This window comes from Brassica napus, chromosome C6 (genome assembly GCF_020379485.1).
Source record: "Brassica napus cultivar Da-Ae chromosome C6, Da-Ae, whole genome shotgun sequence".
In the NCBI taxonomy this organism is placed as follows: Eukaryota; Viridiplantae; Streptophyta; class Magnoliopsida; order Brassicales; family Brassicaceae; genus Brassica; species Brassica napus.
In genome coordinates, this window is record NC_063449.1 from 6908238 (window position 1) to 6930309 (window position 22072).

General features: G+C 35.9%; 4 protein-coding genes across 4 annotated transcripts; 2 read left to right on the forward strand and 2 right to left on the reverse strand.

The window, feature by feature from the left end:
* The first annotated feature begins 8623 nt into the window (after nucleotides 1-8623).
* Nucleotides 8624-11823, forward strand: LOC106405654 (formate--tetrahydrofolate ligase). Its single transcript, XM_013846177.3, has 5 exons — nucleotides 8624-8897; nucleotides 9270-9419; nucleotides 9501-10676; nucleotides 10757-10903; nucleotides 11338-11823. Exons 1-5 carry the CDS (start codon nucleotides 8745-8747, stop codon nucleotides 11611-11613), a joined length of 1902 nt encoding a protein of 633 aa, XP_013701631.2. The 5' UTR covers nucleotides 8624-8744; the 3' UTR covers nucleotides 11614-11823.
* Nucleotides 11824-12137: 314 nt separating this feature from the next.
* Nucleotides 12138-13696, reverse strand: LOC125588691 (ubiquitin-conjugating enzyme E2 20). The gene is made up of 6 exons (XM_048760392.1): nucleotides 13423-13696; nucleotides 13100-13127; nucleotides 12762-12989; nucleotides 12619-12682; nucleotides 12460-12519; nucleotides 12138-12370 (listed from the first exon to the last, which is right to left on the reverse strand). The coding sequence occupies exons 1-6, from the start codon at nucleotides 13539-13541 to the stop codon at nucleotides 12324-12326; spliced, it is 546 nt and encodes a 181-aa protein (XP_048616349.1). The 5' UTR covers nucleotides 13542-13696; the 3' UTR covers nucleotides 12138-12323.
* A 669-nt stretch (nucleotides 13697-14365) lies between these two features.
* On the reverse strand, nucleotides 14366-16631 carry BNAC06G03680D. The gene is made up of 2 exons (XM_048760391.1): nucleotides 15040-16631; nucleotides 14366-14767 (listed from the first exon to the last, which is right to left on the reverse strand). The coding sequence occupies exons 1-2, from the start codon at nucleotides 16561-16563 to the stop codon at nucleotides 14450-14452; spliced, it is 1842 nt and encodes a 613-aa protein (XP_048616348.1). The 5' UTR covers nucleotides 16564-16631; the 3' UTR covers nucleotides 14366-14449.
* Nucleotides 16632-17303: 672 nt separating this feature from the next.
* LOC106405491 (AP2/ERF and B3 domain-containing transcription factor At1g51120-like) lies at nucleotides 17304-20370 on the forward strand. Its single transcript, XM_013846014.3, has one exon. The coding sequence runs from the start codon at nucleotides 17712-17714 to the stop codon at nucleotides 18735-18737; it is 1026 nt and encodes a 341-aa protein (XP_013701468.3). The 5' UTR covers nucleotides 17304-17711; the 3' UTR covers nucleotides 18738-20370.
* Nucleotides 20371-22072: the final 1702 nt, after the last annotated feature.

Consider the following 22072-nt stretch of genomic DNA (forward strand, 5'->3'; position numbering starts at 1 on the left):
ATTAGTAGTTTTCATAATCCTAGTAAGTTTAGGTTTTGGATACTTTCCATTTATCTTCATCTTGTAATCCTTATATAAAGGAACCCCCTTGATCATTAATAATAACACAGAAATATTCAGTCTCAAAACTCTCTATTTACAAGAGTAACATTAATTATACATCTATATAAAAGAATACAAACATTCAGGGGCGGACTAACGTTGGCTATAGAGATCACTTGACACCACAAATATGTCAAAAGGAAAATTTGTAAGCTGTGGTTAATAATCCAAAGCAACTTATTTGGTTGAAGTGGATACCAGTGAACCCTTAGAAAACAGGATCGAATCCACCATGTGAACTTTTTATTATATTTTGACCCCTCAAAAGAAAATTCTTGGATTCGCCACTGCATACATTAGAAATTTTGAAGACCTAACATCAATAGGTTCATTCTACTTTTACATAGGGGTCTGGTTTGATCCTCAATGGAATGTGCCTTTGTGTGACCTAATATCAATAGGTTCATTCTACTTTTAGATCTGGCTCTAACGAATCACGAGTGCACGAAACACCGAGGTGGTATCTAGAGAGCAATCTCAAAATAATTAAAGATTTTAAAACTAAAAATGCATTACACAAACTACTCGAAAGCAAAACTTTTTTTTTCTTTGTTGAATTTGTAGAAAAATAATTGTCAATGGTCTATAATCAAGATCAAAGCAATGCAAATAGTAAAACAATACAAAGCATTGGATTGTTGACGCAGATAAAAAAAATATAGATGAAACAAATAATACAAATCAAACCGAATAAATGCAAATAAAAGTATATTATACAGAGAAAATGTACATCTAACTAATCAAAAAAATTTCCCTAATTGTATCTGATCGCATGCTGAAAAAGTAAAATTAATGTAAGTTAAATATCTAAAATAAAAATACAAGTTATAATTTAAAAAGAAAAAAATGCATCCATGTATTATAATATATTTTTTAGAACAAATAAAAACTCTTATTATGAGAGAATTTGGTTTGGTTTGAAAATGAATGAAATGAGTTAAGTAAAACTATTTTGAACAATTAATAGGAAAAAAAAATCAAATTTACATGCATTATTGTCATTGGTTTTCAGTATTCTCTGAGCACGTTTTTTCTTACACTGCAGATTAAAAAATTAATGCATAGTTTTAATTTATATGCAGATTTTTATTATCTTATAATTCATTTTTGTTCTACAATTAATAGAATGAATGGTAAATAAATATAGAACTATCTACATACCATGAATGACATCTCTATTCGAAGTCTTAAAAGAGCAAACATATAATCAAATAGTAATGATCTCATAGGTTATGCCTTCAGTCAAAAAAAAAAAAAAAAAAAAAGATCTCATAGGTTGAATCAAATACCATCATCCCACAACCTTGCACCCAAAAATATGATTATGTAGGTAGAATCACTGGTTTTCAACACGCGATCAATCTATAAAACAAAACTACGCATAACATATCAACAAACTAAGCAAAATATAAGTAAAAATAAAACTAAACATAAAAGCAAAATAAGTAAAAAATAAGAACTTTGGACGGTGCGCTTAAAATTTGTCACAATCATTTTAACTCATTTATTTAAGTTACAAAGCATAAATTTTATTATGTTATTTTTCTGATATTTAAAGTTAACTGCTTCAAAGTAATACCATTACTATACCAACGTTGAAGGGGAATAATACTGTAACTTTAAACATATACAATTTTATATGTATATTCTATTTTTTTTGCTCAAACTTATATAGTTCAAAAACATATATATATATATATATTCAATTTTAAGCATTCTCAATATATTCATGCTCTCATTGATGACCAATAACATGATAGAATGGCTTAGTTTAATGGATAGACCAATAACATGAAAGAAATATTACAACCCTAGCTGATCATGCCGAGAGCGTAGGAATGGGGCGGCAAAATCATCAACTCACAGAGTTTCAGCCGACATACGGTAACACAAATGATCTGCCATTTATTCGATGAAGGTTTTGGGTAAAGCAGCTATTTCCGCAACCTGGAATTTATTGAATACAACAATAGTCTCCGGCATATCCAAAAAATGAAGAGAATGACAACAAATCCAAAATGTTACAACCTCCATGATTTTAACACAGAAGAATGGAAGACTCATTTCTTCTACGGAGGGCCATGATTTAAGCATGCGGATTCCTGGGCTGTTCCTTCTGCATTGAGATTAAGTTTATTTTTTTATATTACTTAGATTTAAACTATGTTGTAAAAAATACGTTTAGTTGGGCGAATGAGTGGCTTTTGCATTATATGTTTGTCTGTCTTAGTAATTTTCATTTCATAAGAAATACAATTTTTTCTAAGTGAGACTAAAGAATGAAACAATCCAGTTAAATTCCAACTAAACAAAGCAAAAATACTTTTTGATATATTCTGTTCAAAAACATCGTACAAGAGAACAATGTAAAGTAGAGTAGTTCCCAGTGATCTAATTTCCTAATCATCTGATAACTAACACAATTATAATTTATTTACAAAATATTTCATATTCCATAAATAATGCCTAATAACTTGGTTCTCAATCTACAGTAGTTGCTCTAATACAAGACCAAATGCAACATCATGATTACAAAAATCACATACAAAATGGAATTAACTCTTGGAAGTGATTTGTTTATACGTCATCACATGATCATTCCCAACAAAAATGATATATCTCTCTTAATGAAAAATATGACATGATATCACTTAATTGTGATATGTATACTTTCTTTTATAAACATTCATATTTTTAGAAAGATTTTTGAAATATGGTAATGACTAAATTTTTTTATATCAAAATTAATATAAATTACAACATATTGTAATTTTCTTTATAAAGGTTCAGTTTTTTTTTGACAAAATTTTGAAATAAGGTAATAACTAATAATAACTCTTATATCATTATATTAATAAAATTCCATTATAAAATGTCATTTCCCAACAATGTTTTTTTGAAATATGGTAAATGGAACTAACTCTTTAAGAAAATTAAGTGTACACTTCTTCCTCACTGAATCTATTACCAAAAACATTGAGAAAGAACACTAGAAAAAGTCACCTTTTAAACATAATACGAAGAACAAGATAATTCATTCTTAAATCGCAAATTATAAGACAAATTAAGATAAGTTTCTATCGATCGTGGCCCTCGTGGGCACAACAACATTTTCCACTAGGGTTTGGATTACACGTTCCATAGTCATACCCAGATACTATACAGTCATAGATACATTCATAAAGTCCGTACTTTCCTGGAACACATTGAGCTTGGCAATTTGGGGGCTCTGCACATATACAACACACAATCGAAATATAATCCTGCATATACAATGTCCAAACAGCAGTTTTAAAAACAACTTAAGAATATGTATGATACTTACTATTAGAATGGACAAAACTCATGGTACCCAGAGATTTCAAGGTTTTCAGAATCATCAGATATAACTACCTGAATCCAGATTCAGAGCTTCAAGATGTTCGAAATTCATATTTATGTCCAAACATTAGGTATTTGTGCGAACTGGATCCGTGAAAATAAATAAATATATCCAAACACTAAAATTTTAACTAAATTAAAAATAATAATATGCTACGAATTGAAGTAATATAATTTTAATTAAATTTAAATATATTTTTAAAATATTGATAACATGTACATATTTAATGTATTCATAATATATATATATACTTAATGAATTCAGATGCAGCTTTGATGAATCCTAATTCGGCTATTTGGATATTTAAAATTTTAAAATGGATCCAGAGCAAGTTTCCGATCGAATCATGGATTTCGAGTAGTAGTCTCAATTCTACTACATATACATATAAATGGCTACTACTGGTTCAATATTTTGAAGAAAAAATGTAAAACTTCAATTGTGTGTGACAGTTTGTGGCTAAGGATAATTGGAAGATAACAAAAACAAGAATAAATATTTTGTAATAAGCAGATACCTGATGAGGCCACAACACTGTAGTTGGACATCAAAATTGCCAATGGTATTACAAGAAAAGAAGTCATAGAGGTTTTTGGGATAGCCATTATATATTTATTTTAGCTTTTGTCTCTATCGAGACTCGAGAGGCATATATCTTCTAAAATTTGATGTCCTAGGACAAGTTCAATTTATATGAATTTAAGTCAAAAAGTTACAGTTTAATACCTTTTAAATTTTGACTATAAATGAAATTTCCTTATTTGTTGATATAATCCTTTTTTCCAAACATCTACCAAGAATGTTTTAGCAAAAATATTACTAGATAAGTTCAAAAAAATATTAATAGATATATTTGCACATTTTCATATATGTAGGAGAACGATTACATCCCTCCACAAGGCCCATCGAATAACATGCCCTAATCCAGCAAGTTAGATTAGCTTGGTCGGCTCGGCGGCCAAACGTATCGGCTCGACCTTAGAGTACTTTTAGCCGGTCGAGTAAACCGACCAAAAATACCCGGCTTGGAGGGAACTTTGTCCAGACCCGCATACTCGGCCTCTCGCATCAAGGCCCAAAGAAGTACAAAATTAGAGCATCATGGACAGAAGACCTATAAAAGGGGGAGAAGAAGCAACAAAAAGGGGACTTTTGGACCATTGAACATACTAAGCGGCTAGATCTAGGGTTTTAGGCGATCTCTTTGATCTTATTGCTCTTTCACTTTTCTGTCACTCTTGTAACCCTTCAGTTCGAATCTAATAAAACGTCTTTAGTCATCCCATTTCTGACTTCTTTCACTCTAGTCGACTGAATCTCGTTCAAACAATATATGCTAACAATGGGATAATTTTTATATCAGATTAGTACTTGAGTATTGACACGGTGTAGTCTATCGGCTATAACTAGAGATCCTATTAGTAAACACAAAAAGCCCGTATGATAGAAGATGAAAACTCAAATTGATAGATCATAATGTAGCTCATTATTTCACGGCCTTGGAAAAATAAAGCCGAAGCCTGCAGAAAGTGCTGACGTTTTGATCGACTCAGTAAGAGGAGTTTGAGTGGATAGATCCTACAAAGCACCACATATCAGGGATGCCATGCATAATATTTCCAGTCTCAGTATATGATATCCAATAATTTCAAAAATATAATATGATAGTGTATTTCAAGAAAAAAATATTTCATAACTTTTCATTTTATGCACATCACAAACCAAAGAAAAACACCACCAAATTATTTTGGCGTCATAACTTATTATATCACTTTGAATCCCAAAAAATCAAAATTAGTTTTAATTATATTTATTAAATATTATAATTAGTTTATTATTAAGAATATAAATTATATACTTTTAATTTTTTTTAGCTACTGATATTCAAATACTATTACAAAATCAAGAATAATTTAACATCTGAATGCAAATATTAAATATAAAAACGAACAACATTTGAATAAATATTTAGATGTGGTATTCAGATGTTACGTTTACACGATGTATCAAATACAAAAACAAACATGACCTAGATCAGTAATATGAAGTTTAGCTAATTTTTATTGTAAATCATTTTTTTAAAAAAAAAGCTTATTTTTCTCTATTACTATGTAGTTTAGTTCTGTCTGTCCACGGAAATCTGCAATTTAATTCCATAGTCTTCAACTATATCTTGTATACTAGTATTATTCAATACCGATAGAGTTGACGAGCTATTTCCCCACGAGAACTATTGTATAGCATCAAATCCCGTTTTATATATCCCCGAAATAAAAATTTCAAACTTATTTTTCCTTGAATGTTGGTTTAATAAATATTTTCGGTATATCATGTGACAAAACCATAAACACAATAAATAGAAACGGAAAACCGGTTTCAAACTCAACATTTTACCAAAAAACTGAACTAACCTAATCTTAAACCTAAACCAAAATCAATTTTAAACCTAAACCAAAATCTTCCCTTGGGTGTGTTGGTGCATATGGACAGCGAGGAACCACCTGGTCTTTGAGAACAGAACCCTCGATACAAAAGATGTCATCTGCAGTTCCATTAAGCTGGCAAGAGAATGTCAGGAGGCCCAGTTGATCAAACCCCAACCGATGCGCAACCTAGCAGGAAGCAACACCACCAGACCAGAGCATCCATCGGCGACTGTTTCTACTATGTTCACGGACGCGGCATGGAAAGCACAAGATAGAACTGTAGGCTGTGGCTGGATCATCCACAATCCACAAGAGAGAGAGAAACAACTCATGGGACATCGACAGAACTCTGTGTCGCATCACATTTGATGGTGGAAGCTCTAGCAGTCCGGGAAGCCCTGCTTCATGCTAAGTCCCTCCATCTCTCCAATATCTGCCTTAAATCAGATAACCAGTGCTTGTTAAAGCACTAACCTCGAAGTAACATCCGGTGAAACTCTATGGAATCAACTTGGATATCAAGAACCTATCTTCATCGTTTTCTTCTGTTTCGTTTTCTTACATCTCTAGGACTTTGAACTCTGCTGCAGATGCTTTAGCTAAATCTGCTTTGTATTGCTTGAATGTTTAGGTTTCTGATCTTTTAATGAAATCATTGGTTGGACAAAAAAAAATTAATTTTATTGGTCCCTCCTCCATCTCCGATTCCTCCCAAAATCAAAGTCAACAACTGAAGGCTTCAATCCTCTCACAATGAGGAGCTCGAGAAGAATTGTCTTATCACCGGCACATGTCCGCGACTCTATGGTTGAATTACAGCTCTAAACCAGAGCTCATCGCGATGTTCTACACCGGAGATGCATCAACACAGCCTGTGACGAGCAGATGGCAGATAAGGAGATTGTCTCTCTTTTATAGAAGTTAACACTATAAGGAAAATCCTTTGCGCCCGACATACACAATTCTCGTAAAGTTGTCTGAGTGAAACAGATCTTCACCCAAAAATATAGTTCTCGTGGGAAAATAGATCTTTAATCCAAAAAATATAGATGAGACCGATAATGCATATCAAGCCAAACAAATGTAAAAACTGAAAAGTATATTATGCAAAACAAAAGCATATTTACCTGATTAAACAAATTTACCGAAAGATTGTATCTATTTGTATGTTGAAAAGGTAAAATTAATGTAAGTCAAATCTATAAAATAAAAATGAAAAGAAAAAGAAAATTCTAATTAAAAAAATAAAAATGCATTCATATGTTATAATATATTTCTTGAGAACAAATAAAATATTTTATTATCTGAGAATTTGTTTTGGTACGAGAATCAATGAAATGAGTTAAGCAAAACAATTTTAAACAATAAATAGGAAAAAGTCAAATTTACAAGCATTTTTTTTAAGAGAAAATGACTAGGATAACATTAAAAAAGTTTTTGTCACAAATATAACATCTAAAAATAAAAATAACCAAAATAACACTTAATGTTTTATCAAAAAAGATAAATATACACTTATACCCCAATGGTAAATTAATTTAGACATTAGGGTTTAGAGTTAAGGGGTGAAGTTTATGATTTATGATTTAGGGTTTAGGGTTTATAGTTTAGGGTTTAGGGTTTAGGGTTTAGAGTTTAGGGGTGGGGGTTTAGGGTTTAGGGTTTAGAGTTAAGGGGTGGAGTTTAGGATTTAGGGTTTAGGATTTAAGGTTTAGGGTTTAGAGTTTAGGGTTTAGGGTTTAGAGTTTAGGGTTTAGGGTTTAGAGTTTAGGTTTTAGGGTTTAGAGTTGGGGAGTGGGGTTTTGGGATAAGATTTCAAATTTTGAAAAATAAAAAAAATTTAAATTTTTCAAAAGATAAAATATTATTTTGGTCATTTTAGTTTTTGAGTACTATTTTTGTAACATAAACTTAGAAATGTGTTATTTTGGAGATTTGTCCATTTTTTAATCTACATGTAATTTTTTTTATAAAATCATAATTCATTTTGGTTCTACAATTAATAGAGTGCATGATATATATATAGAACCATCTACATGTTACTGCATTTATTTTCAACATCCATTCAAAGTCTTAAACGGATGGACATAGAGTTTGAATGTTTACAAACAACACTGCATTTAAATAATAACAAAAATCTATATATACTTATGTATATTTTTTTTGAATGAAACATATACCTATATATCTATACGTTCTTATTACTATTAGAACCATATTGCCGTTGTTCCGCATGCTGTCATTCGGACCCATATAATCAAATAGTAATTATCTCATAGATTGATTCAAATCCCACAACCTTGAATTCAAAAATATGATTAACCAACTTCAGTTACAGATGACCACAATCTAAAATATTCTCAAATATCATTTATCTTTTACCATCCACTATTATACTTCCAACAATGGAAAAAGTTCCTCTATTTATGCTTGAAGATTCAAACTACACCGGCTATCCATCAATTAAGCCGAGCTAATCCAAGAATTTAGTAAGCAGTCCAATGTGAAGGCTCATTAGATCATTCCAAAAAAACAAACTAGCATTCAATATCAGTCATCCAAGTCTACTGCACTAGTAGTGTTTGATCTCTTCATAAAAATCAACAAACGTCGGCAATGGCATTGCTAGCCAATAGACTGGTAAGGACGAAACCGTCATTTGCTAACCATAAATTATTATATTATCTCTTTTGAATTATTAAAAAGCTGAAAAGGACGAAACATCATCCATCTCATCATAGTCATCCTCCATTTTATCATCATCGCACACCAATAGCCAAAAAGGAAGACTTTTCTCTATCAGTCAGTCTAGAGAGCACAGCGAGAGAACAAAGATGAGCTCCTCAAGAAAGCTTCAGGTCGTTTCACCAGTTCCCGCCGACATCGACATAGCCAACTCCGTTGAGCCTTTACACATCGCCGAGATTGCTAAAGATCTCAATCTCAGCCCTCTTCACTACGATCTCTATGGCAAGTACAAAGCAAAGGTCTTTCCTTTCTTCCCTACCTTTAAATAGTAACTATTCATGAATCTTACTCTCTAAGTTATGACGACATGTTTGAGATTCGATTGAAACAAGTTTCCGACCGAACTCTGTTCTGTCTTAAATGATTTAACTTTTTCGGAAAAAAAACTGTTTTTGATCATGTTTTTGTGTTCTGTGATAGTTTTCAAGAGATTGCTGATGTTTTAGATTCGATTGAAACAAGGTTCCGACAGAACTCTGTTCTGTCTTAAATGATTTGACTTGTTCGAAAAATATGTTTTTGATCATGTTTTTCGAGGCTCGAAGTTCATAGATTAAAGGTTTTGAAGTTGTGATCTAATCAACTGATGATGATCTCTGTTAACTTCTTAGGTTCTGTTGTCTGCGTTTGATGAGCTTAAAGATCGAGAGGACGGATACTATGTAGTTGTTGGAGGGATCACTCCAACTCCTCTTGGAGAAGGCAAGTCCACCACCACTGTAGGTCTTTGCCAAGCCTTAGGCGCTTACCTTGACAAGAAGGTTTACACACATAACCCTCTCTTGTATAAGCTTCTCTCTCTATCTCTATGTGTTTGATTTGTCAAGTGTTTTTTGCCTTAGGTTGTTACTTGTCTTCGCCAACCCTCACAAGGACCCACCTTTGGAATCAAAGGAGGTGCAGCTGGTGGTGGGTACAGTCAGGTGATTCCCATGGACGAGTTCAATCTCCACCTCACTGGAGACATCCACGCCATCACTGCTTCCAACAATCTCTTAGCTGCTGCCATCGACACTCGGATCTTCCACGAGGCGTCTCAGTCAGACAAGGCTCTTTTCAACAGGCTGTGTCCTGTTAACAAAGAAGGGAAGCGCAGCTTCAGTGACATTATGTTTAGGCGTTTGACTAAGCTCGGGATCTCCAAGACCATCCCCGAGGAGCTTACCCCCGAGGAGGTTAAAAAGTTTGCGAGGCTTGATATTGATCCTGATTCTATTACTTGGAGGAGAGTGATGGATGTGAATGACCGGTTCTTGAGGAAGATTACTGTTGGTCAAGGACCCGAGGAGAAAGGGATGACTAGAGAGACAGGGTTTGACATCTCCGTGGCTAGTGAGATCATGGCTGTTTTGGCTTTGACGACCTCTCTTGGTGACATGAGAGAGAGGCTTGGCAAAATGGTGATCGGTAACAGCAAGGCCGGGGAGCCGATAACAGCTGATGACCTCGGTGTTGGAGGAGCCTTGACTGTTCTGATGAAAGACGCTATTCATCCAACACTGATGCAGACGCTTGAAGGAACACCTGTCTTAGTCCACGCTGGTCCTTTTGCCAACATAGCTCATGGGAACTCATCTATCGTTGCGGATAAAATTGCTTTGAAGCTGGTGGGACCTGGTGGTTTCGTGGTGACCGAAGCTGGTTTTGGTTCAGACATTGGGACGGAGAAGTTCATGAACATCAAGTGCCGTTACAGCGGGCTGACGCCTCAGTGTGCGATCGTTGTGGCAACCGTTAGGGCCTTGAAGATGCATGGTGGTGGGCCTGATGTTGTCGCCGGGAGGCCTCTTGACCGCGCCTACGTGAGCGAGAATGTTTCCTTGGTTGAAGCTGGATGTGTGAATCTAGCGAAGCATATTGCGAACACGAAGGCGTACGGTGTGAATGTTGTTGTTGCTGTGAATATGTTCTCAACGGATAGTGAAGCAGAGCTGAATGCTGTGAGGAAGTTTTCGATGGATGCTGGTGCTTTTGATGCTGTGATTTGTTCCCACCATGCTCATGGTGGTAAAGGAGCGGTAATCTTGTAAACTTGTGTTAAGTCTGCAGTTTCTTTTTGCAGTCTCACCATATTGACAGATGAACTGTCTTATTGTAGGTGGATCTTGGTATTGCTGTTGAAAAAGCTTGCCAAAACATTACTCAGCCGCTTCGGTTTCTCTACCCATTGGAGATCAGCATCAAAGACAAGATTGAGGCCATAGCCAAGTCGTATGGAGCCAGTGGTGTTGAATACTCAGACCAGGTGATTGAATCATTCCTAGATTTTTAACCCAACCGAACTTGCCAAAGCTAACCGGTTTGAAAGTTCGGTTCGGTTAATTCGGTTCAGCTCCTTAAAAAAATCGGTTTGAAAGTTGTTTTCTAAAAAAAAATTCCAAATAGTACCAATCTCTACCAAAATTCCGAACTAACCAAAATAACCAAAATTCGAACCGAAATAACCGAATTTTATTCAATTTAAACCAAAATTTAACCAAACAAACCGTAAACCACAAAACTTATGTAAAAATTTTTAAAACCGAACTGAACTGTTTTCCGGTTCACTGGAGATTTCGACCGACCCAAACTAACTGAATTCCAAATTCACCGACCCAGAAGAAACCGAACCGGCATGCATACTAGACGAACTCATTCTTATGGGACTTTATATTTCTGACTTGTGATATGTGAACGCAGGCTGAGAAACAGATTGAGATGTACACTCAGCAAGGTTTCTCCAACCTTCCTATATGCATGTCTAAGACGCAATACTCATTCTCACACGATGCATCGAAGAAAGGAGCACCTACTGGGTTTGTGTTGCCGATAAGGGATGTAAGAGGAAGCATTGGTGCTGGGTTCATATACCCATTGGTTGGTACAATGAGTACAATGCCTGGACTTCCGACAAGACCTTGCTTCTATGAGATTGACATTGACACTGTCACTGGAAAAGTTCGTGGCCTTTCTTGATTTGGTGGATTAGTCAAAGCTTGAAGAAGCTTCACTGAATCACCAACTTCCACGAGTCTTCTTTCTCCTTAGTTCAACAATAAAATGTTTGTACATTTTATTTGAGTGTTTATGTTTCAATTGAACAAGAACATATCATCATTCTGATTAATGTATGGAAAACTCTCTTCACCATTATGCATGAATAAGAACCTATCTCCTTTCTGATCAGTCTCTAAAAACTCTTTCCACGTTATGTCATGGTTCAAGCAGCTCAGGATATACAGAGAAAGCTTCTTATGAATCAATGTGTTCCTTCAAAATCATTTTATGGGACATATCATTAAAAGTGGTGGAGATTTATGAATCATAATAACAGCTTGATGATATCATGCCTGTGAGAGGCTTGTAGAACATCTCTTTGAAATGAATAAGAATCCATCACTTTCTTACTGATTGATTTCTGAATAAACTCACTCGTTCACATCATGCCATTATTTCGCTCAGGTCAAATCTTAAGGTAAAGGTTACAGATAATCTATTGATGATCAGAAACAAAGAAAGCAAGTGTATACAAAATAATACACACTCTTTCTTATGGAAAACTATATTATGATAATCAAAGGTAATCAAGGTAAAGGTTACAGATAAAACTGTTGATGATAAACAAAGAAAGCAAATGAAATACATATTCTTTCTTCTGGAAAATCATATTATGATATCATGAAATATCATGCACTGGGAGGCTTGTAGAGCTTCTCAACCATCTTCCTATACTCTGCATAAGAATACGAAAGAGACATAAGAAACTCATAAAGGAGCAGAAGATGCATATGTGTTTAATCATTATCTGCATAAGTTATTTACCTTCTTGGTTGCTCCAGAGCTGAGCAGCTTGAGTGTTCAATGGTGAGCTGATGTTCGGTTCTGACCAAGGTAAAGAGACATAAACTCAGATATACGACTAACCAACCAACCAACCAACAAGCTTACACGAAAATCAAAAGGTTATGCAAAATAAGTTACCTCCCAGAAGGCTCTGAATCGATAGTAGTATCGTCCTCACATCATAAGCAGATGACCATTTATCCTGCCCAATTAGATTATGTGAAAACAAATTAAGTTTCTCTGAATCTGTGTAGCACACAAGACACAAGTATATACTTTACCTGAAGAATGTCCAAGCAGATATTGCCATAGAGATCAACATTGGGGTGGAAGCAAGTAGTCTGGAACTTGATCTTTGGAGGTTTGAAAGGATAGTCATTGGAGAAGGAGAGGGAGAGCCTGTACTCAGTTCCTTCAAAGACAGTGTCTTTGCTTCCAGTTATCGTCCCTTTCCAACAGAAGATGTTGTCTTCCTCTGGGAAAGCAGAGATTCCAGGGTCACCACCCATCTGAAAAACAACCCCAAGTCAAAAGACCATACATGAGCATCTTAACTACAACAACAAAAACTGGTTCAAGACTTTGCTTATTGTCAACAAGTGAAACAAAGATAACTTACCATCAAGCCCATGAGTTCAGATTGCAGCCTGCGTTCAAGTAAAGAGAAATCTTGATTAGGAATCTAAGTAAGATAAAAATCAAAGCTTTGAGCAGTATAGAGTAGAGGGAAACCACATTGACACAAGAAACATAGGCACACTTGTCAAAGAAACATTCTAACAAACAGTTTGTGTGCAAAGATATAAGAGAAGTCTTTCCTTGTGGATCTTAAGTACTAATGAAACAATGAATCTAAGACTAACGAATCTGAGCCATCAATTACAAACCAGACAAAAGGACAAAGGCGGTTTCTTTATGTTGCAGAGATGCAAAAGGACAAACCTTTTGAGAACAGATTGGCTGTCAACAGTCTTAGTCGGAGGAGCAGATTGCTTTGATCCGTTTGACGCCGGAGGATCTGCGGCAGGAGTATTCCCTTGGTACCCATTAACGGCAGCCATCACAAAGATCGAAAGTAGAAGAAGAGAGCGAAAACAAAGATCCTTCTTCTTTCTTCCCTTCTTTCGATGAGTGCGTGCGCGAGAGAGGAGGAACGATGGAAGAGTTACCAAAGGTTATAAAAGGGGCGTCTGACTGGGTGAAGACGACGTCGCTTTGAATGAAGAAAACACACCCCAACGGCTAGTTGCCTTTTCCTTTTTCTTTTACAATTATTTTTGTTTCTTTCCCCAGAAAATAGTTAATTTTTGTTGACAAATGGCATAAACTTCTTTAAATACATTCTACTGTATTGTCTTTGTAAAAAAAAAATAGAAAAAAATATCTTTGCAGATCTTAGATATGGTTAACTGAATTAATTATGTAAGTGATCAAGATGTATTAATAGATTTGTCCATATATTGATAAAATATATTATTTCTGAAAAGATTTACTACTATTTCTGTGTTTGTTTTCTAAAATTACAACTTAAAAAAAAATATCACAACGAGTTCAAAAAAAAATATATCACAATTTTTTATTTATTTTTTTTTGTTCAAATATAAATAATATTCATTAATTATAGGATTAGTAATCACAAATTTTAAGTTTAATAAAGAGTTATAAATGTATGTTTTTTTTGTGTGTTTGTAGTTAACAGGGTTTACAGCCCGGGAACATCTTTTAACTCAACTGCAAGAAGAAACTTCAACCAGTCAATGAATTTATTAACACGTTTACAAGATCTCACATCTTTACCGAACTAAAGCTGAATGATAGATGACCCTGCTATGGTTGATCATCAATACACTGGGTGTCCTCTTCAAGAACCAGTTTGGAACAGAACTTCATGTAAGTTGTATCTTTTATTACACTATAAATCACTAAGACAAGATTTGTTTACAGACTCAACAAAGACTAGAGTATAATCTTAGACATCACTGGTGGGACCAGGATAAGCAGGAAGAGTCATGATCCGCTTGTCTAAAACCGGACCTCCCACTGTAAAATGGTACAGACTCTGAAAGCTTGAGTCTTTGATCCCAAGAACCTCATGAACCGGATCATCAAAATAACATCCTATTCCAGTTGCTGAGATCCCCATTGCATGTGCTTCCAGGTACAAAACTTGCCCAACAACACCCGTCTCCCAAAACAGCCGAGGGTACATCCATGACCCCTTCTCCCTCATCACTGGCTCAAACCGAGCCACCATCCCTAGGCTGAAGCACCCATCCCCTGCAATGTCCTGCATCAACAACCCCCACCACCATGATTCAACAAAGATCCAAGTTATATGCATCCAATGTTCAAGAAATCGCTAAGCTATTGTTAGGCGCTTTTTAAGAAATTATTGCTTAGGCGGGCGTCTAGACCGATTTTTTGAATTTTTGATCGCGCCTAGACCCGATTCAAGAAAAAAAAAATCCTTAAGAATGTTTCCTCTAGGTCCGATTTGGCCTAGACCGATTCTTAGAACACTTTATGCATCCACGACTCGATATATCCAAAGCCTATTACCTGATGGCACGATAGTCCTTTTGCCAGCCTTTGGCAATCACCCTGGGCGAGCATATACAGAGGAAGCCCATCAGGGCAACCATCTGGTCTCCTCCACTCAAACTCAGACCTCGTAGCCCTCTTGAGATCACCGAGATGATCCTCGTTTCTCACTAGAAAATACAAACCCTTGGGCAAACCCGAAACTCTATGCACAAACAGAGCAAGATGAACCTCAGCACAGTCCCAAGAAAGAGCACGAAAGGGCAGTGCAAGCTGCTCTCCTTGCGGCTCTCCCTTGGTGGAAGAACCAGAAGGAAGACAATGCATCAACATCTGGTAAAACGCGGACTTGTCAATAAAAGTAACACCGTCCATATCAACCGCACTTCTTCTCATCCTCACAACTTGACTCACTGTTAAGTCCTTATACGAACTCCTGCTAACCACACCACTCGCCTTAAAGGAAGAAGCATCTATTGAAGTTGAAGATGAGTTTGAGATCAATGAAGGCTTCTTGACTGCTTCTGCTGTCTTGTAGATGATGTCCCAACACAAATGCTCTTTACTCAGGACATTAGGAGTCCCTTTCCACTCCAAACTAGTGAACCCTTCTCTAATAGCAGAGCTTATACCTTTGTAATCTATGTTAATAAAATCACTACCTCCCTTGGGGAAAACGAGCAGCAAGCAATCAGGATGCTCAGATTCAATTTCTGGGAACTCAGGGAGGCCCATTAGCACGTTGAGATCATCACTTCCTAATCCATCAAGAAGCTTCAACTCCCACCCCAGCTCTCCAGCTGCAACGGCCAGAGCAGCGATCGCGTGACCCACGTCGTGGTTACAGTACCTAAACGCGCGTTCTCCGTACTTCCAAGCCTCACGCCAGAAGATTGAAGAGACACCGATGAGGAAAGAGTTCTCAGGGAAGAACTTGGGGAAGAAGGTGGAAGGCACGTGAGCTCTGACCTCCAAAGAATGCTCCTTTGGAGCGTAGTGAGCCACGAAAGGGAGGGAAGAGAGCGAAGGGATGGGGGGAGAGATGAGGTATGCCTCCGTGGGGTGCAAGTTACCGCTGCTGGGGTTGACGCGGAGGGGCCAGGTGGAGGCTCCGGTGGTTTTCCAGGCGGAGAGGGCGAGGGAGTGGAGGAAGAGGTGGGAGACTGTGGAGAGAGAGATGGGTTTTGGAGGAGGAAGCGAGGAGGAGTCGAAGAGAGAAGAGTAGAGAACAGAGTGGTGGTGGCCCTCGTCGTGTTGGAGGAGAGGGAGGAGAGGAGAAGAGAGGTATCTGCGAAAAGGGTTGGGCTGATTGGCCCAGTCGAGGCCTCGAGGGCCTCTTGCGTAATTGGTGAATGAGTGTTTCGTCTGGTTGTGGTACTTGAGAACTTGTCTGAGCTTCTCTTGTTCGTCTTCTTCCTTAAAGGTAGGGACTTTCAGAGACCTTGAAGAAGAAGAGGAGAAGGACATGGCGGAGAGAAGGGAGATTCTGTGTGGGATTGGGAGAAGAGAGGCTGAGGTGAGCCTGGACGAAATCGGATTCATAATTACTGAACAGACTTCTTCTTCTTCTTACAAATCGATCTCTGTTTGGTTCTTTCATCTTCGACATGTTTCTGGAAACAAATGGTTCAGTTCCAAAGATTCCTATCATAAACCGGGATTATTGTACCGGATCTTAAACCGGGTTGACGTATTGATCATTTAAAAACATTAAACCAATTGCCTACAAAATTTATTTTCTCTGTTAAAAAAAAAATTTCTTTAGTCAATAAATATCTTTTTATTTGTACAAAGATTTAATACTAACTTTTTTTCTAAATTTTTCTCTATTAATTTATGATAAATTGCTTGAACCTCAGACTAGCATTAGTTAATTTTTAGTCAAACTACTTGATCAATGGAGCTTCCATCAAGTATTAAAAGTGAATAGAACAATTTATTAAAGAAAAACCAAATCTTTGTTTCTACTTAATATTCTCGTGGACGAATGTAAATGAAAACAAATAAAAATGTTTTTATTCTGTAACAATTTCCATGAATACCAAGGCAGATTTTTTTTCTGTAACAATTTATGGGTAGGCAGAAACACTCGGTTAAGGAAACACGTTTCTTGGTTATGAATCCTAATCCGAGACAATTTTCATCAGAAAGTGTGCTTTGTCTGCAGTTTCGGACCCATAACCAAAGAAGATATTTACTCGGTTCGAATGTGAAACCCTAATTTGTTGTTTCGTTATTTTATTTGGGCTTTGCGAACTTAACTCATTATCTTGGGCAACATTAAACCAAATTTACCTACTGTTTTTAAAAAACTTTTGTAACATAAAGTTTGTCAACTTTCTTGTTCGTCTAAGAGAGATATAATTTCAGTTTAACCAATCAGAAAACAAGAACCAAATTAACAAAAGGAAAATACGGAACATGGGATGAGAAAATGTTAATGATTAAATTAACATAAAACTCTTTAAGTTAATTTGACATTTACAGCTGTCTTAGTCTCTATTATTTCCTTTTCTTAATGTTACATTGTAAGAAAACGGAAACTCATTCCTTGTTAAATACCCACTACTCATGCAACGCAACAACACAAATTAAAGAAACATAGCACTGACTATTCCTACAATTTGCGCCTCTGTTTAAAGTTCTACATTGTCTTTCTCTTTGCTTCCTTCACAATCCAACTCTCGGATATGTTTCTAGTATCCTCTGCTATTCCAATGGACGTTGCAAAGTCAGAGACTTTAAACACAAACGATTCTTACTTACCTGTCAAGAAACGTATGAGACTTAACGAACCACCCACCACCGACAAAGCACTAGTTTCCGCATCAGACAATACAAAGTACAAGGGAGTTGTTCAGCATCAGAACGGTCACTGGGGTGCTCAGATTTACGTAGACCACAAACGGATATGGCTCGGGACTTTCAAATCAGCTGCTGAAGCCGCCATGTCTTATGACAGCGCATCCATCAAGCTTCGAACTTTCGACGCAAACTCGCAAAGAAACTTCCCATGGTCTGATTTAACGGTCCACGAACCGGTGTTTCAAAAAGGCTACACAACAGAAGCCGTGCTGAACATGATCAAAGACGGTTCTTACCAACGCGAGTTCAAAGAGTTTCTCAAAAACCGTTCTCAGGTTGTCATGGGATCAAAACAGAACCGAAGAGATGAAGAATCCAACAAGCAGTTCTCATGCACGCAGCTTTTTCAGAAGGAACTGACACCGAGTGATGTCGGGAAACTTAACCGTCTTGTGATACCGAAGAAGTATGCGGTGAAGTATTTACCTTTCATAAGCGAAAGAGAACAGGGCGAAATAGTAGAAGATGTTGAGGTTGTGTTTTATGACAGAGAGATGAGACAATGGAAGTTTAGGTATTGTTACTGGACAAGTAGCCAGAGCTTTGTCCTTACCAGAGGATGGATTGGTTTCGTTAAGGAGAAGAGACTCAAGGAGAAAGATGTTATCACTTTTTACACTTGTGATGTTCCTACATTAGAAGGTCAGAGCAAAAAGTTCTTGATGATTGATGTTCATTGCTTTTCAGACAACGACTCAGCGGTCACTGATGAGGAAGTAAACAAGACAGTTCATAACAGCTTTGATGATGTAATGAAACCAGAGATTAACTCGAAGTTAGGAGGTGAAGAAGAAGCCAAACCAGAGGAGAACAAAGGAGGTTTTATGTTGTTTGGTGTTAGGATCCAATAGTTCAAAGAATATATATATATATATATATATATATCTGTAATCGAAAATAATAGATTTTAAAAATTGGAAAGAAAATAAAATTATGCGAAAATAATATATTTTAAATTTAATAGACTCAAATCTTAATTTTCAAAATAACAAAAAGGTTTCTAAAACCCCAAGCTTATTCTTTCTTTTATCTTCTCTATCACTTCAAGACACCAAATAATGCAAACCACTAAAGCATCTATTAAAAAAAAGTCACAGCTTAACACACAAATGTTAATTATCAGGTAATTCACTACTTAAAGTACCTTTACGGGTGTTCCAAAAAAAAAAAGTACCTTTATGTCACACACTATCCAAAACACAATTATCTTTCTAGCAAAGTCTAGGATCCCAACAAGTGTTTGCTATGAACCCAGCTGCTATAGCCGGATTAGTGATTACCAGGGCCGATGCAGGTGGGGTTGGAACTTGGAACTGGTTGTGGCATTACCGCTGAAACGGAGGGCTGTGTGAATCCTGGGCCATGCTTGTTGAAATCATCAAGTATATATACTCTGCTGATCCGCTTTCTTAAGGCCCTGCATCAACACAACAAAACGGTTCAGAGATAGTTGCCAGTGACATCCAAACTGTTGTATAAACATATAGACAATACTGTCTACTGAACTTCCGCTTCAAGCCAATTGTTTGTCAATTGTTTGTAAGATAATCTAAGTATGAAAGCGTATTAAGAAAAGACAAAAACACCTTAAGTTCCAAGATGTGCTGAAACTCCATGAGTTTCATGGCTTGCGTATCAAGTAACATCTGTGAAACAAAAGGACAAAGAATTCATGTTCCAACTCTTAACAGCTGAAAAATGACGGCTACGAAACATATAACATGGGAGATGGATCTCATGCAGATACATTTTTTTCTCAAAGCATAAGGATTTTCATAATTGAATAATTCAACAGTAACAAAAGCAAGGAAGCTGAAAGAGAAAGTGATATAACTAGATTGAGTTTAGCACTAGCCTCTGGATACACCTGATAAACTAGGTAACAGACCTTTTCACATGGTGCTTCGACTAGCTTCTGATTTCTTTAGATTTATAAATATTATTATTTAATTATAAGTATTTTAAAAATACGGAAAATCCAATCGAACCCAATCCAACCCAATCCAAACCCAAATGGATTGAGCGGTTTATGGATCATGAGGATTAAGTTAATCCAACTCATTAACTAAATGGATTGGGTTAAACCATAACCCATTTAAATTAATGAGTTAATGGTTTTATTGGGTTGACTCATTAACAATACTATTAATAAACATAATTTAAAAATATTTACTATATCACAATAAGTTTACCATAAACTTACTAACATTTAATAATTAAAAATGCTAATAAAAAAAAATGCTAATCGAAGATTAGCAAATTATATAATTTTCTTTTCTCAAGTTATATAATATAGCTCATCAAAATATTTTAAATAACAGAAAATCAAATGTCTAGCAAGAAAAACAAGATTGCCTCTCTAGTCTCCACCATTACACATTAACAAGAACTCTGGTCGTTTGATAATAGAACACAAACAAAAGTCTCTAATTCCAATCGAGCCACTTCATCGTTCACTTCTCTTGTTATGCATGCCCATTGTTTTCACCTGAAACACAAAATCAACCATTTGAGTGCAAACTCATATCTTAAAATCTCTTAGAAGACATACAACATTCAAAGAACCAATTTAGAGATAGAGAATATTCTGCTTGATGAAACACTCACTCTAACAATCACTGGTTACACTATTCCTTTACCATCTAAGGTGTAAAACACTTTACATAACAAGAACCCAAAAAGAAACTCGTTTCAAAAAGGGATTTTCACAAGTGGTTTTCTTGTTGAATTATATTGAGGACACAATAGCACTACCAAAGAAAGAATCATAGTATCGCAATAAAACCAATGAGAATGACACACTCAAGACTCATGCATATCAAATTTCTCAGAAATAAGCAGAGTCAAAGAAAAGAGTCAATATTTACTTTGAGAATAATCAAAGAACTAACTCCTTTGGTGGACGTGTGATCATGTCTTCCACATCATTTGGACCCGGTCTAATAACAACTGTCTCACCTTCGCCATTATCATCTACAATTTCCGAAGAGAATAGTGTTAGACTTTTATACACATGATCAATTTATAAGACAAAAGTATGTATACCTTCATCGTCAAGCATATAACCATATATCCAAGAACAAGTACACAATAGAGCTTGGACGTTACTAGGCAACAGCCGGCTCCGTATTTATCTATCACACGAGATCCAATACTAAATGAGGATTCAGATGCCACAGTGGTTATGGGGATGCTAAGGATGTCCATTGCCATGTATGTAAAGCGATTTCTGTTTTCTTTCCAGTACTGCAAAACATTCAGATCAGGATGATTCCTCATATCTAACTTAGGATCTTCCAGATACATATCTAAAGATGACTTTCCTTCTTCCATATAATCTGGAACATCATCTAACTCAAACAAATCGTGCATCATTTGAAATTTGAAATGTTACTATATAAGTATATAACCACCAACCAACAAAAGTTGAATCAATAACTAAACTAACAACTTACATCTTGCACGCCCAAGATCCCTCTTCCTCGTTTTGCAACACGGGAATCAACTCTAGAAGAACTCACAGCAAGAGTCAAAGGAAACTTTTTCCTATATTCTTCGAAGGGATCATAAAGCTTCTTCTCGTGGTGTTTTATTTTTTTCTTCTGAAGTAAATGGATCAAATTCATCATAGCAATGCTTCAAAAGCCTGAATTTCATCCTAGGATCCAGAACAACACCCATTGCAAGAATAACACTATATTGCTCCCAATACTTATCGAACTTTTTTCTCATCATAAAAATCATGTCTCGGATGACACTATCATCATTGCTCCTATTAACTTCCAATATACACTGAATCTTCCAAATATGTCCAAAATATAAGTTGAACGTTGAGTAGCTTGTCCCGGACATTAGAGTGGTAATGCAATAAAAAGGCATCAAAATCTCATGGATAATCTTTGCCCTCTTCCATTCTTGACTAGAAGGGCAATACTTGTAGGCTTTATCAACTACTGATACCACTCAAATTACCCTAAGGAGTGATTTATACCCTCTCAAATAAGAGGTCGAGTTGTAGTACTTAGGGATCAAATTCACAGGGAGCTAAGGAACCTAAGGATTCTAATATGATTTATTAAGCAAAGATGTTTTAAGAGTTTTAAAAATAAATTGCAGTTTTATATTGAACAAGTGTTTGTTCAATAGCAGGTTTTTGGGGTTTTGGTGCTTAAAAAGGAAATAGCTA